Source organism: Nicotiana attenuata, chromosome 12, assembly GCF_001879085.1.
Source record: "Nicotiana attenuata strain UT chromosome 12, NIATTr2, whole genome shotgun sequence".
Lineage (NCBI taxonomy): Eukaryota > Viridiplantae > Streptophyta > Magnoliopsida > Solanales > Solanaceae > Nicotiana > Nicotiana attenuata.
In genome coordinates, this window is record NC_032000.1 from 53,377,176 (window position 1) to 53,392,221 (window position 15,046).

The following is a 15,046-nucleotide window of genomic DNA, read 5'->3' on the forward strand; positions in this document are numbered from 1 at the left end:
GATTAACTATTAACTAAATTAGACTATCCTAATTATCTAAACAAGAATTAAACCTAGAAATATTTGATTCTAAACTAATTAAAATAAATAAAAACAAATAATGAACTTTGGACAGAGAAAGAGCAGATTTTTATGATATCAATGTAATGAAAACGATCTAGGGTTATGGGCTATCTAACATTCCTATTCTATTCTTCAATTGAATTGACTAACCAATTTATCTAGTTTATTGGTTGACAGGGTTAATATTGCTCATAAGAATCTGTCGAGTTCTTACTCGCCTATTCAAACTAACCTAACGCCTATATGTCTATGGAATTAGAATCAACAAGAACGCATTTATAATTCCTGTAAATCAACCAAGCAAGGCAATTAGGTATATGTCTATCCTAACCGCGAATCCGTTCCCCGAGGCCCAGGTTCAAGAACTTGCTCTACTCAATCCTATATGCAATCTAGAATTTCCACTTTCGAGTTCAATTCTAGATTCGTAGATAGTGTTCAATTGGTGATCAAGCAATCAAATAATTAAGTGCAGGATTGAATAAATAAACCAATATGATAAACTAAGAAATCAAAATCAATATCCGAATAACAATAGTCATGAAAGAACCACAACCCTAGAACGTGAAGTTTAGCTCCACATAGACATGGTAGCAAAACAACAAATCATACAAAGAAACATAAAAAGACTAAGTTGGTGGAAGAAAAGATGAAACCCGGTCTCCACGGCGGCTCTGTGCTCTTCCTTCGTCAAAAATTGCTCTCAAAAACGTTCTCCTATGTATATATACCAAGTAGGGTTAAGCCCAAACAATTATACCTTTTCCAATGTGAAAAAGGACACTTTTCCCGGGCTTAACTAGCGCGGCCGCGCATCTGGCCGCGCTAGTTGGCTGACTTTCTGTTTCTTGGCGCGCTAAAACTAGCGCGGCCGCGCATCTGTGCGCGCACTTTTCACCCTGTTCCATTCCGAATTTGGAAAAACGTAAAACATGAAAGTTGTAGCCCTTTAAGTTAGTTTTCCAACCATATATTGTGGAGCCAAAATAGAGTTCTGAGCGAAAAGTTATGTCTATTTTACTAGACACTGCGCAATCTGCCTACTGGAGTCTTCGTTCGCTCTAACTATCATCCGTTGACCCCCAAACACGATCCCCGCTTAATTCCTTGAACTTTTACTCAAACTTTAAATCTCCAAATCACTTGAATTCATTCCATAACATCTATATAGCTCGGAATCACTTCTACAAGGCATAAAACATACAATTAGTGCAAAACACTAGCGATTAAAGCTCAAACTCAATTAAAGTGCAGTAAATTAGAGTGTAATAATCGACTAAAATACGTAATTATATCCTATCATCACACATCATCTAAAATCTTAAATTGTCAGAGATGAAATATTTACTTAATTATATGTCCAATACACTGTTAGTGTGTAGCCTTATTTTTTTTCATGTGCCAAACATGTAAGAGTTTTTTTTTTTTTTTGGGATGAATGGAGCGATGATATTTGTATATATCTTATCGAGAGAATACACTTACATTAATTTAGTGTTTTTAATAACCAAAAGGAGAGTAACTTACAACACTTTTGTTTACTTAACAATGTCTTCAACATCTTCTAACAAAACTTTTTTGTTCGAAAAGATGTGTATCACAGTATTAGGTATCTAAACATGTTTAGTTAGTTTTATGAAAGCTTTAAAACTTTTTAGGGTTTTGATGAAATTTTTATCCTAAAAACCAACCAAAAACCAGTCAAATCCAAATTCAAATAACTGTATTTCAAAAACAAAACAAATATAATTATTCTCAATGTGTTATGAAACAATAAAAGAAGAAGAAGCGTATTGCCGAGAAAAGTAGGAAGAGACAATTCTTATTGATTTTGGGATGAATTACAATAAAATAGAACCCTCTATTTATAGGGAGAGGGTGACTTAGCCATCAAGCAATGAACCCTAGAATCTCTCTAAATATAGACATTCACCACAAATACNAGAAGTTTTCTTCCATTGTTCTTTATATTCTTTTTCCGTTTTTTTAATGCTTGAACGACCATCGCTGCAGCAGATAAAAAATGGAAATGTTTTGTTCTTTGCCTCCTATCCCTCTTAAATTGCTGCTAATAATTCAAGTGGAAAATAATTTCTATGTCCAGTTGTCACTAAATTCATATTTTTTCTTCTAAAGCTGGTTGCTACTTGTGTAACTAATTAAGAGTGCGAAAATATGAAAAGGACTATGAAGTGTCCTTTGAAAAAAGATAAGAGACACATGCTTTATTTTTTTCAATTCTTAATCAATTTATATAATTGGGGTAGATTCACATGATTCCCCCATACAAGCAAGTGCCTCCATTTTTTATTAGACGACATGCTACTGCCTTGTATTTCCAATCATAAAATTATTCTCGAAATTCCTTTGCTGTTATAAAACAATAAAAAAACGAAGGAGAGTATTGCGGAGAAAAATAGAGGGAGAGAATTTTTATTGATTGGGATGAATTACAATAGAATAGAACCCTCTATTTATAGGGAGAGAGTGACTTAGCTACCAAGTAATAAACCCTAGAATCTCTCTAAATATAGACATTCACCATAAATAAAATTCTATTTATAAAACCTCCCCTGAATGTCTATTCAACCGATAATGTGCCTGTTAAAACCTTAGCTAAAATAAAACCCAGTGGGAAAAAAATTTTAGAGAAGGAAAAAGAGTACACATATCTAACAGTACGCCTTTTGGTTGCCTCGTTAAAAACCTTGCAAGGAAAACCCAATGGGACAAAACCTTGTAAGGAAAAAAGAGTACAACGCGTATTAACTCCCCCTGATGAGAGCATCAATTCACATCTTGAGAACCCATCTTTGTGCGTTATGGTGTTAATCAAAATATACACCGCACATCAATAATAATAAGATGAAATTATTTGGTTCCTGACCATGAACCACTTGTAGGGGGAGAATGTAATATACTTTGGTACATAACGTATATCAAATTGATATACAAAACGTTGTTCTCATAAGCAATTGTTTAGCTATTAAGTGGAGGCACTCAATAAATTATTTTTCTAAACAATTGATGTAAACCAACTTATCAAGATGAACTATCTTGAATAAAAAAATCTGGAAATTATGCTCTAAATCAAAGTATTGAGCAAGTTACCCCGCAAACACCATGTTGCGGGTTAATAATAATCGTACATGTAACCATCTCATAGATGCATCTTATGTGGTATACATGGCAGGTGAATGGGCCCATATTCACCTTTAATATTTCCAGCATTCATGGGATTCAAATATTCAATCCCAATTTTAGTTGGTCTATTAATTAATGAGAACAAGCAATGTAAGAGAATTCGTAAAGAACTTTATGTGAATTCTCTTTTATTTTTTTTGCACATCATACTTGAATTAACATGGCTAAACCAATTATGCCAACTGGATAAATTATCAACATTGATAAACTTCAGGGTTACACCATGACGTGTGCAATTATCAATAAACTCCAAGTTTATTATGATATGGGTTTTTATATCAATAAATATCCACTTCATTGTGGTATTCTTTTATTTATGTAGTACAAATTGGAGAATAAAGCGGGTAGCTTTTCACATACATATTACCCCGCTACAAGTTGTAGTAATAGAAGATATTAAATCTTTCCTTTATTTATAGTCTCAATTTAATCAACCGCTTTCGTGTATACTTTGGAAACTCAATAAGTTTCTTTGAGACTTACTACAACACAATACCTTATTGGTAATCAATTGTGTGTCTCCAAAATAGTAATAATTGGCTCTTCCAGAGCTCTCAATTAATTTAGTACTACCACATATTCATCAGCATCCATATGGTGAATATCTCTTTTAAGGAGAAAATTATACCATTATGGTTATGGTCAAAATTATACGCAAGATATGTTTCTTGCATTATTGTTGTCCTTTAATAATCACATTGCCAAAATATTTTGGCGTACAATAGGTACGTGACCAATGACCATTCATGCCATAATAATGACATTATTTTCTTATATTATCTCAAACCTCCTTTTAGAGGTGAGTGCGGTATATTCCCTACCACTAGCACGTTCATATTCTTTGAAGAATGAATATGTATTCATAAATCAGATGTTGTCATATTCACATCATGAATGAACCATAATCATCTATATGTGCTTTATAAAATCTCATGTCAAATCGATGACAAATATTACTTTCACAGAGTGAAGGATTATTTTGAGAATCCTTATTATTCTCATTATCACAATGATGACGATTATAATTTCGTCTATTGCCACGTCCACATCCATTGATACCTTCACGGTAATAATTTTGTCTTCTTTCAGACTTATCACATATTGCTATCACATTCTCTTAAGGGAATGAGAATGGAGCAAATTCAATGGGACGGGTTTTCACTTCTTGTGCTCACGATCATACATGACTTTGATCATGGCAAGACATAGAAATTTTACCACTTCAGGTGGTTATAATTTCTTACAAACTCCATTAGAGTTGTAATCAAAATTTATTGTCTTTGCTTGTATTTAAAATCAAATTATAGAAAAAAAGAGAAAAATACGGTAAAATACTTACTTTAAATCCAGAATTTTAGCATGAAGGAAATTCATAGAACAATTGACAATCATTATGATCAATCCCAAAGCTTCTACTCAATTGATTAGAGTCTCGTGCTGATGACGTGTTATGAAACAATAAAAGAAGAAGAAGCGTATTGCCAAGAAAATTAGGGAGAGACAATTCTTATTGATTTTGGGATAAATTACAATAGAATAGAACCCTCTATTTATAGGGAGAGGCTGACTTAGCCACCAAGCAATGAACCCTAGAATCTCTCTAAATATAGACATTCACCATAAATACAATTCTATTTATAACACAATGACAGAAATCAAATTTTTAGGTGGCAAACAATGCAAAGAAGATTATATTATAGTACACATAAGTTCTTGCAAGTGTTAACTAACCTTCCATCCCGGCCAAGAATTATCAGCGTATTCTTTTCGTTACTAAACGTAACAATGTATTGAGACACTCCAGGAAGTCGGAATTGAGCCACGGACCATTCTGAGTTAAAATACTTTGGAAGAACTGCTGAAAAAATTAAGCAGGAACTCAAGAGCCTGAACAGAAGTAAAAACTGTGGCATTCATAATTCAGCCCCTTATGATTCATCACTATAAATGAGAAGGTAAGTAATATTATACTATTATACTCCATGGATGACGGGAATAAGAGGATGATGAATAGACAAATAACGAAAATGGATGGTGTAGAGGTAAGGTGTCCTTGCAAGAAACAAAAGTTTGCTCTCAATGGTAGTGATTGCAATACCCATATATGAAGCGCATGTTGTAGAATATGCTCACTATATATTTAAAAAGATGCATGAAAATTAGGAAATAATAAAGGTCATGATGTTCCTAGGGAAAGAGTAACAACTTACAAACAATATTTTTTATTGCTAACAGGATTTATAAATATCTATGTTAAAATGCCAAATAATTTTATTGAGTATGAACGGATACCCATCTAAGATTTAAAAATATGGGAGAAAAACTCATTCAAGATAGAAAAACAAGAACTAACAAACCATGTCTATCAAATTAGTTTTTGTTTCAAGGGGTTATAAGGTTGAGAGACCAAATGGTAGGTTGAAAATCAGAATGCTGCAAACCCAAGGTAAAAACTAATGAGGAAATTATGGAGCATGTGAAATAAAGTCCAGTGAGTTGGTGAACAACTGTACAATGTTATATGGATGATTAGCCAATCAGGCGTCATTCTGAATGATCATAAGAACAGGATAAAGGAAGACTGACAATAGGTAAGGTACATTAACTAACATCAACTGGAGAACACTAGCTACTTCCCGAAAAACAGCAGAATAAAAAAATTCAAACCCATGTAAGAATGTCATTATCCCCTCCATTAACTATTCTTACTTTGGCCCGGCAAGGGAAAACACAATAACAGAAATGCTGCTATTACTTCAGGTTTGTAACAAAAGAATGTGTAATATAGAATAAACTGAAACAATGATGAGAATAATCCCTTACCTCCTGCAACAATGTACCTTCTAGCATGCTGAAAATCCGGATTAGTGTACCCTTGGTGCTTGCTGTTGCCAGCAGGTTGCCTTCCCTCATAAGAGCAAAACATGCAAGCACCGAGTCATGTGCTACAATAACTTTTGCGCTTTTTGATGCATAATGTTCAACCCGAACTTGACCCTTTTGCAGACCAGGGCATACGAACACAAGTGGACTAGCAGCTTGTGAAACCTCACAGAGCCCCTTTGGATTCGCAACTGTTTCAATTTGAAACAACAACTTCAGATTAGAAATGTGGTAGACAAATATCTTCTGCTCAAGCACTACCACAATGCAGTCCTGCCGAAGCCTGATCCTGCGCACTTCCGACCGGAAACAGAGCTCACTGATGCAGCGGCTTTGGTTATCATCCCAAATCATGACCTTGTTTCTGTTGCGGAAGCCAAATGTATATAGTGTGAATGAATCACAACTACTATACCAAAAAAATATGGCAGCCACTAAATAATAAATAAGACAATAAAGCAACAATAAAAGGAACACCAGAATTTACGAGGTTCGGCCAACTTTGCCTACTCCTCGGACACAACCAATATTTTATTCCACTCCAAAATACAAGTGAAATAATACTAAAGAGAGAAGATACAAATGCCTTAACAGATGAGAAGGCAAATGAAAGGTGTGTTTAAATCCTAAACATTAGGCCTCCTTTTATAAGAAAAAATCTTAACTAAAATGGCTATCCCACCGATGTGGGACTTGCCAATTTCAACAAATCTCCACCTTGGCAAGATTCCACATCTTCAATTTTCTCTCGGTAATAAATTTTGGTTGTGTCTTCATCTTCAATTTTCAGTGTTCGACAATGTTGATCAAATCCAAACAATGTTGAAACTTGATCGCAGTCACCACTTTTGTCAGCATATCAGCAGGATTCTTCGTAGTATGAATTTTCTTCAACGTGACTCCACCTTCTTCTATAATTTCTCGTACGAAATGATACCGAACATCAATGTACTTCGTCCTTGCATGATAAACTTGGTTCTTCGCTAATTGAATAGCACTTTGACTATCACAAAAAATTGTGATACCTTTTTGTTCAATACCAAGCTCCTTTAGCAATCCTTGAAGCCAAATTGCCTCTTTCACAGCCTCTGTAATAGCCATGTACTCTGCCTCTGTTGTAGACAAAGCAACTGTTGACTGCAAAGTAGACTTCCAACTAACTAGTGTATTTGCAAAAGTAAACACATAACCAGTAGTTGATCTTCTTTTGTCCAGATCACCCGCAAAATCTGAGTCACAATATCCAACTACAGACTGATTGTCTTCCTGCTCAAAAACTAACCCGACATCTACAGTATTATGAATATACCGTAGAATCCACTTCACAGCTTGCCAATGCTCCTTTCCTGGATTATGCATATATCTGCTAATAACTCCAACAGCTTGTGAAATGTCAGGTCTCGTACAGACCATTGCATACATCAAGCTACCAACAGCATTTGCGTATGGTACCTTTGACATATACTCTCGTTCAGCTTCATCCTTAGTAGTACTTAGCTTAAAATGGGGAGCAAGTGGAGTACTAACTGGCTTAGTCTTGTCATCTATGCCAAAACGTTGTAGTACTCTCTTCAAATATTCTTCCTGAGATAAACAGAGTTTCTTTGAACGTCTATCTCTTATTATCTCCATGCCAAGAATTTTCTTTGCCTCACCCAGATCCTTCATCTCGAACTCCTTCTTCAGTTGAATCTTCAACTTATCAATTTCTTCCGAATTCTTGGAAGCTATCAACATATCATCAACATATAGGAGAAGATATATAAAGGAACCATCTTTAAGCCTGCGCAAATACACAAAATGATCGTATTTGCTTCTCTTGTACCCTTGCTGCAACATAAACTTGTCAAATCGCTTGTACCATTGTCTAGAAGATTGTTTCAATCTGTACAACGATTTTTCAAGTTTGCACACCATATTTTCCTTTCCAGCAACTTTGAATCCTTCTGGCTGAGTCATGTAGATTTCCTCTTCCAAGTTTCCATGTAAAAACACAGTTTTTACATCCATCTGAACTAGTTCCAAATCCAATTGTGCTACCAAAGCCAACATAATTCGAATGGAGGAATGTTTTACAACTGGAGAAAACACTTCATTATAATCAATTCCCTCCTTTTGAGCATATCCTTTGGCCACCAATCTTGCTTTGTAGCGAACATCTACTTGGTTAGGAAATCCTTCCTTCTTTGCAAATACCCATTTGCACCCAATTGCTTTCTTTCCCTTCCGGAGATTGGCCAATCTCCATGTATGATTCTGATGAAGGGACTGTATTTCATCATTCATGGCAATCCTCCNGTTCCTCAATCGTATTGAACCAATGCCATATGAGGTAAGAGGGCTGTTGTCCGCTGTGTGGACGACTCCATATTCTCCTTCTTGAAATTCCACGAACCAGTCCCTGTTGGGACACATATGATAGCTATAAGCTGAGTCCATCAACCATATGTCTGATGATGTTGATGGCTCTGTTGTAACTAATGAGAAGTCTGAATCATCACAATCAGCTACATTTGAATCTATAATGGCCTTTCCATTGTTATGTTTGGCCTTATTCTTCAACTTCGGACAGTCTTTCTTCCAGTGCCCCTTTTCTCGACAAAAGGCACATTCATCTTTGCTGGGTTTAGATCTTGACTTAGATCTTCCTTTCTTTGTCCTCGTTTGATTTTGAGGACGACCCCTCACAAACAGTGCTTCTCCTTCTCCGCCCTTCTGTTTTTCTCGCTTTCTTTGTTCATAGCTGTACAAAGCCGAACAAACTTCTCTGAGAGAAACTTCGTCATTTCCATGGAGTAGAGTAGTTTCAAGGTGCTCGTACTCATCAGGAAGTGACACCAACAACATCAAGGCCAAGTCACCATCATCATAAGTTGTATCCATATTTTGCAAATCTGTGACCAACTTATTGAAACTGGTGATATGTTCATTCATCGTAGTACCAGGAACATAGGTGAAGTGAAACAGTCTCTTCTTCATGTACAATTTATTTTGACTGTTTTTCTTCAAAAATTTATCCTCCAGTGCTTTCCATAATCTACTTGCAGAAGTTTCCTTTGTGTAGGGATATTTCTGCTCTCTAGCAAGGTAGTATCGAATGGTACCGCAAGCAACACGATTGATAATTTTCCAATCTTTTTCTCCAATAACATCTGGTTTCTTTTCTTCAATGGCAAGATCCAGCCCTTGTTGAAAAAGGACATCTAGAACATCGCCTTGCCACATCCCAAAATGTCCGGACCCGTCAAAAATTTCTACCGCAAATTTCGCATTTGACACAATTCTTGTCATAAGCGAAGATGCCAATGATGATGTATTGCTGACACTTGATGTAGATTCTTCTTGTTTATTGTCTCCCATTTTGACACAAATATTATTTAATAGCTGACGACACAAATCAAGATTATTTCCTTTTTGGTGTGGAAGATCAGACCAAGCTGCAACCACAGAGCATACTCAGACAGAACTTTGACTCAGTTACTGATTTCTTTAATTCATTTCTCTTTTATGAAAGTATTGCATGACCGAATAATTCAAGGAAGGGCGGACTGCGGGGAAATCCCTTGATCAGGTCTTGAATGAGAACGAAGGTAAGGAGACCCCCCCTAATGAAAAAAGGACCAATGTGAGCACGTGATTTTTGCTTCACGAAAATTACTCCAAAAGAAATCGAAAAATTAAAGCAAATTGTCTTTGGGTATAATTTTGAGAATTTTGCGTGACATTGTGGATAATCATTTTTGTCTGTGAATGTTCATCTTGTTTAATTAATGGAAAAATACAAAAATACACGTTGCATGCATATTTAGGAGTTAATTGTGCATTTAGGAATTAATTAAACCCTGATTTAGTTTTAAAAAGGAAAATCACAAAAATATGCATTTTTATTCTATTTTTTGTCATTTAAATGTGCCATTGTGTGATTTTATTTTAATTAAATATTTTAACTTGTGTGTTAGTTGTTGTTAAGGGTTAATTAATATTTTGGTGTTTAATTTTGGTTTTACATTTTACTTAGGAATTTTGTTGAATTAGAAATTAAAAGAAGAAAAAGAAAAGTTAAAAAAATGAAGAAAATTCGGATTGGGCCCAAAATTAGACCAACAAATCAGGCCCAAAGCATTTGAACGACCCAGTCCAGGTCCCTGATCTCCCAGACCCTCAAACGACGCCGTTTCAAGCCTATCAGATCTGGACCGTTGATCAAACAGATCTAACGGTCCAGTGCAGCTCCCGACTTAAGTCAAACGACGCCGTTTCAAGCCAATTGATCTGAGCCATTCATCTTGTTCAATCTAACGGTCTCAATCCCTTACCATAACCCGACCCATTTCACCCAAAGACCGACCCAATCTCGTCACTTAACCAAACGGCGTCGTCTCCCTTTAATGAAAGGATCCAGGCCGCTGATCAGGCTTGATCGAACGGCCCAGATCCATCCACCCCGCCCCTATATAAACTTAACCTCGTACCCCAGCCCCCCAAACCAAACCCCCCCCCTCTCGTCTCCTGTTCATCGTCTCAAAGATCAGAGACGAGCTAGGGTTTAACCCTAGCCGCCACCCTATCCCAGNTTTTGATTCTAGGGCTCCCACAAAGATGAGATTCTTCTTCAAATCCGGTACATATCGAACATCTGTTAATGTTCTGATCATTCCATCATGGTTCCTTAATCTTATTGAACCAATGCCATATGAGGTAAGAGGGCTGTTGTCCGCTGTGTGGATGACTCCATATTCTCCTTTTTGAAATTCCACGAACCAGTCCCTGTTGGGACACATATGATAGCTACAAGCTGAGTCCATCAACCATATGTCTGATGATGTTGATGGCTCTGTTGTAACTAATGAGAAGTCTGAATCATCACAATCAGCTACATTTGAATCCATTACGGCCTTTCCATTGTTATGTTTGGCCTTATTCTTCAACTTCGGACAGTCTTTCTTCCAGTGCCCCTTTTCTCGACAAAAGGCACATTCATCTTTGCTGGGTTTAGATCTTGACTTAGATCTTCCTTTCCTTGTCCTCATTTGATTTTGAGGACGACCCCTCACAAATAGTGCTTCTCCTTCTCCGCCCTTGTGTTTTTCTCGCTTTCTTTGTTCATAGCTGTACAAAGTCGAACAAACTTCTCTGAGAGAAACTTCGTCATTTCCATGGAGTAGAGTAGTTTCAAGGTGCTCGTACTCATCAGGAAGTGACGCCAACAACATCAAGGCCAAGTCACCATCATCATAAGTTGTATCCATATTTTGCAAATCTGTCACCAACTTATTGAAACTGGTGATATGTTCATTTATCGTGGTACCAGGAACATAGGTGAAGTGAAACAGTCTTTTCTTCATGTACAATTTATTTTGACTGTTTTTCTTCAAAAATTTATCCTCCAGTGCTTTCCATAATCTACTTGCAGAAGTTTCCTTTGTGTAGGGATATTTCTGCTCTCTAGCAAGGTAGTATCGAATGGTACCGCAAGCAACACGATTGATAATTTTCCAATCTTCTTCTCCAATAACATCTGGTTTCTTTTCTTCAATGGCAAGATCTAGCCCTTGTTGAAAAAGGACATCTAGAACATCGCCTTGCCACATCCCAAAATGTCCGGACCCGTCAAAAATTTCTACCGCAAATTTCGCATTTGACACAATTCTTGTCATAAGCGAAGATGCCAATGATGACGTATTGCTGACACTTGATGTAGACTCTTCTTGTTTATTGTCTCCCATTTTGACACAAATATTATTTAATAGCTGACGACACAAATCAAGATTATTTACTTTCTGGTGTGGAAGATCAGACCAAGCTGCAACCACAGAGCATACTCAGACAGAACCTTGACTCAGTTACCAAGATAAATCTTTTCTGATGTGGAAGATCAGACTAGGCTGCAACCACAGAGCATACTTAGACAGTACCTTGGCTCTGATACCAATTGTTGCGGAAGCCAAATGTATATAGTGTGAATGAGTCACAACTACTATACCAAAAAAATATGGCAGCCACTAAATAATAAATAAGACAATAAAGCAACAATAAAAGGAACACCAGAATTTACGAGGTTCGACCAACTTTGCCTACTCCTCGGACACAACCAATATTTTATTCCACTCCAAAAATACAAGTGAAATAATACTAAAGAGAAAAGATACAAATGTCTTAAACAGATGAGAAGGCAAATGAGAGGTGTGTTTAAATCCTAAACATTAGGCCTCCTTTTATAAGAAAAAGTCTTAACTAAAATGGCTATCCCACCAATGTGGGACTTGCCAATTTCAACAGTTTCGAGGATACTGTGGATGGTCTCCACGTCCAACAAAGGCTAATATATTGCTGCGGAAGAGCATTTCAATAATACCAACGCCACCCATATTTTCAAAGTATCGACAAAAGGACTCACAGAAAGGGTCACAGGTAAATACTCCAAAACCACGATCAGTGCCGAAAGCAAAACAGCTGCAATCTTGATTGAACGAAACGTGGTATGCGGTTGACGAATGATTGACAGATGAATGATTTGAACTAACACCTACTTCGGGGCTTTGGATAGACGAACCATGAAGAGGCTCATCATCAACGTGTTCAACAGCAGCTTGTTGTGGCTGCAGCTGATGTTGGTGTGCTTCTAGTTGCTCTAAAAACGGTTGCAGCATTGGAGACTGAAGCTTTGAACTAGTATTTGGGTGTGGAAAGGGAGAGGACAAAGGGGAAAGAGTGGCCATGGACATGGATAAGTGGAGGAAATTTAGTGTCAGGCCTAATTATAAAGTGAGAAAGACATAGTGTTTGTAACTGAGAGGCATGGAACTAAAGCTTTCAGACGATGAGTATGACCACATTTATAGTCATCGATCTGCATCAAAAGAAAAGAGATGTAAAACTAGATTTAGGATTACACAAGGAATAACTAAGGAAAGATCACAGCAAAATCACATCAAATGGAAATAGTCAAACGCTAGCCTAAAAGAGATTATTGTTTAAGTAGGATTAAAAGCCGCTCAATTGGTTCTCCCCGAGAGTAGAGGCCTTTGGGCTAGGGAAACTTTAATGAGTAAACTAATCACATAGTTGACTATAAAGTGGTCAGTAAATATTTAACATTTGTTGTATAGTGCTAATACTGCTTTGCGAGAGTAGTACTACGATTAGTGATAGCATAGACATTCCTCGTGTAGTTTTAAGACACCGCCTATGTGAGCTTTGAAAAACATTTCTAATCTCAAATTAGCATAAAGGAAGAGGGTTATGATAGGCTGATGGTCAACTTAAAAAAGAATCTTGTTTTTTTTTTTTTTTTAAAGAAAGGGAAATAGACTTAATTTCTTGCATCTAAATACCGAGATAGCTGGAAAATGTGTCCAAATTGAGTAGAATAGATACAGGGAATTCATATACTCTACCCCGACTAGTTTAGAATTCATTAGCTCAACCTGCAAGATTCTACCGTCAAATTTACCCCTAAGAAATCTCATCGCTCCAAACTCCTGAAACAGGTGCAATTTCCACCGCGTCCTTCTTTGTGAGTCAATGGGAACTGGATCGATCTATTCTATGGTGAAGCATCCGCAAGTTTCGTAGAGCTTAAGCCAACAACTCCTCCCCTTCTCAAGCAAACAGGGGTGGCCTTGTGTCACACTCCCAAGTAGCATAACTTTTTTTTGATAACCGAGAAATCCCTGAAGGCAAGAGGCGCCTGAATCAGAACTTGGTGGATAATGGGCCCTCCCCTCTACTCTGCTCCCCTCATCTACGAGGCTTTTCGTGTTTGAACCCGTGACATGTGCCTAACACACACATCACAAGCGTATTCTTACCAGGTCTAAAGTACCTGTTTCAGCGGATTTCTAGTTCACGCGTTAATGGCACGAACAGATATTAAAACCATTAGGGAAACATTGCAGCGAAAGTGCTTTCCTTTAAAGAAAATAGACTAATACAAGGAAAACACATATGAATATAAATTACTCTAACGAGCCATTGGTCGGAGATAAACTAATGACACTAGACCCATCATGCTTCACCACTAACTTTTTAGTTTTAGTTGCGGAAGAATATAGAATCACAAAACAGAGTTGCCAATTACATATATAAGTAAACAATGTGACACACACACACACACAAAAGAGAAAAAAACACATATGATTACCCCACTTATCCAAAAAGCAAAAAAAGGAAGCAAATTTGCTTCTTAATCAATATCCAGTTCAAGCAAACCCAACGCTGATAAAAATAAAATTAAATAAAAGAAAAGACAGAATATATATTCAAGCAAATGACAACAAGAGACAAATATTTAAGGTGGAGGAGAAACTTACATGAAGAAAAGGGGAGGCCGGAAATGAGGGAGAGTGAAAGAGAAGAGAATTGAAAAGTTTGCTTCTTGAGAAGAATGTTGATTTTGATTTCGGGATTTTTTTGGTGTACTTTTGAGTTCTGGATTTGGGTCGACAGTCCACAGTCCACAGTCCACAGTCCACACACACGACGTTACTTGGTGCAAAAGCAATATTAAGAAATAATATTTGTCAAATAAAATGGAATTAATTTTTTGTAAATATAAACAAACAATCCATTAATCATAATCACACACAAGAAGGTGTTGCATCTGCTAATGACTTTCTAAAATACTCATGTAAAACTAAGTGAATTTTATATTACATAAACTAGTTTAATCGTGACTTTTCGGTATTTAAGTAATTTTTCATCAAAAATACTTTATTAACTTTAGTGTTACAAAGTAAAAGTTGAACGACCATACATGTGACTAATTCTACAATCGCGCGTATAGCAGCAAATTCATACTTTGTTAGTTATAATGAAACAGTAAGCAAAGTTTACAAGCGGTTTGGTCAATATTTGAATTGAGGTTGAAAAATAGCGTATTTGCACTCAAAGTAAA

The 15,046-nt window shown here is 36.5% G+C and overlaps 1 protein-coding gene across 1 annotated transcript in view; it reads right to left on the minus strand.

Moving 5' to 3' along the window:
• LOC109236138 (autophagy-related protein 18a-like) overlaps positions 1-6,504 on the minus strand; it is a 31,019-nt gene extending 24,515 nt beyond the window's left edge. Inside the window, exon 1 of the mRNA XM_019402355.1 lies at positions 6,091-6,504. Coding sequence (XP_019257900.1) covers positions 6,091-6,504 — 414 coding nt within the window. The remainder of the gene's footprint in view (positions 1-6,090) is intronic.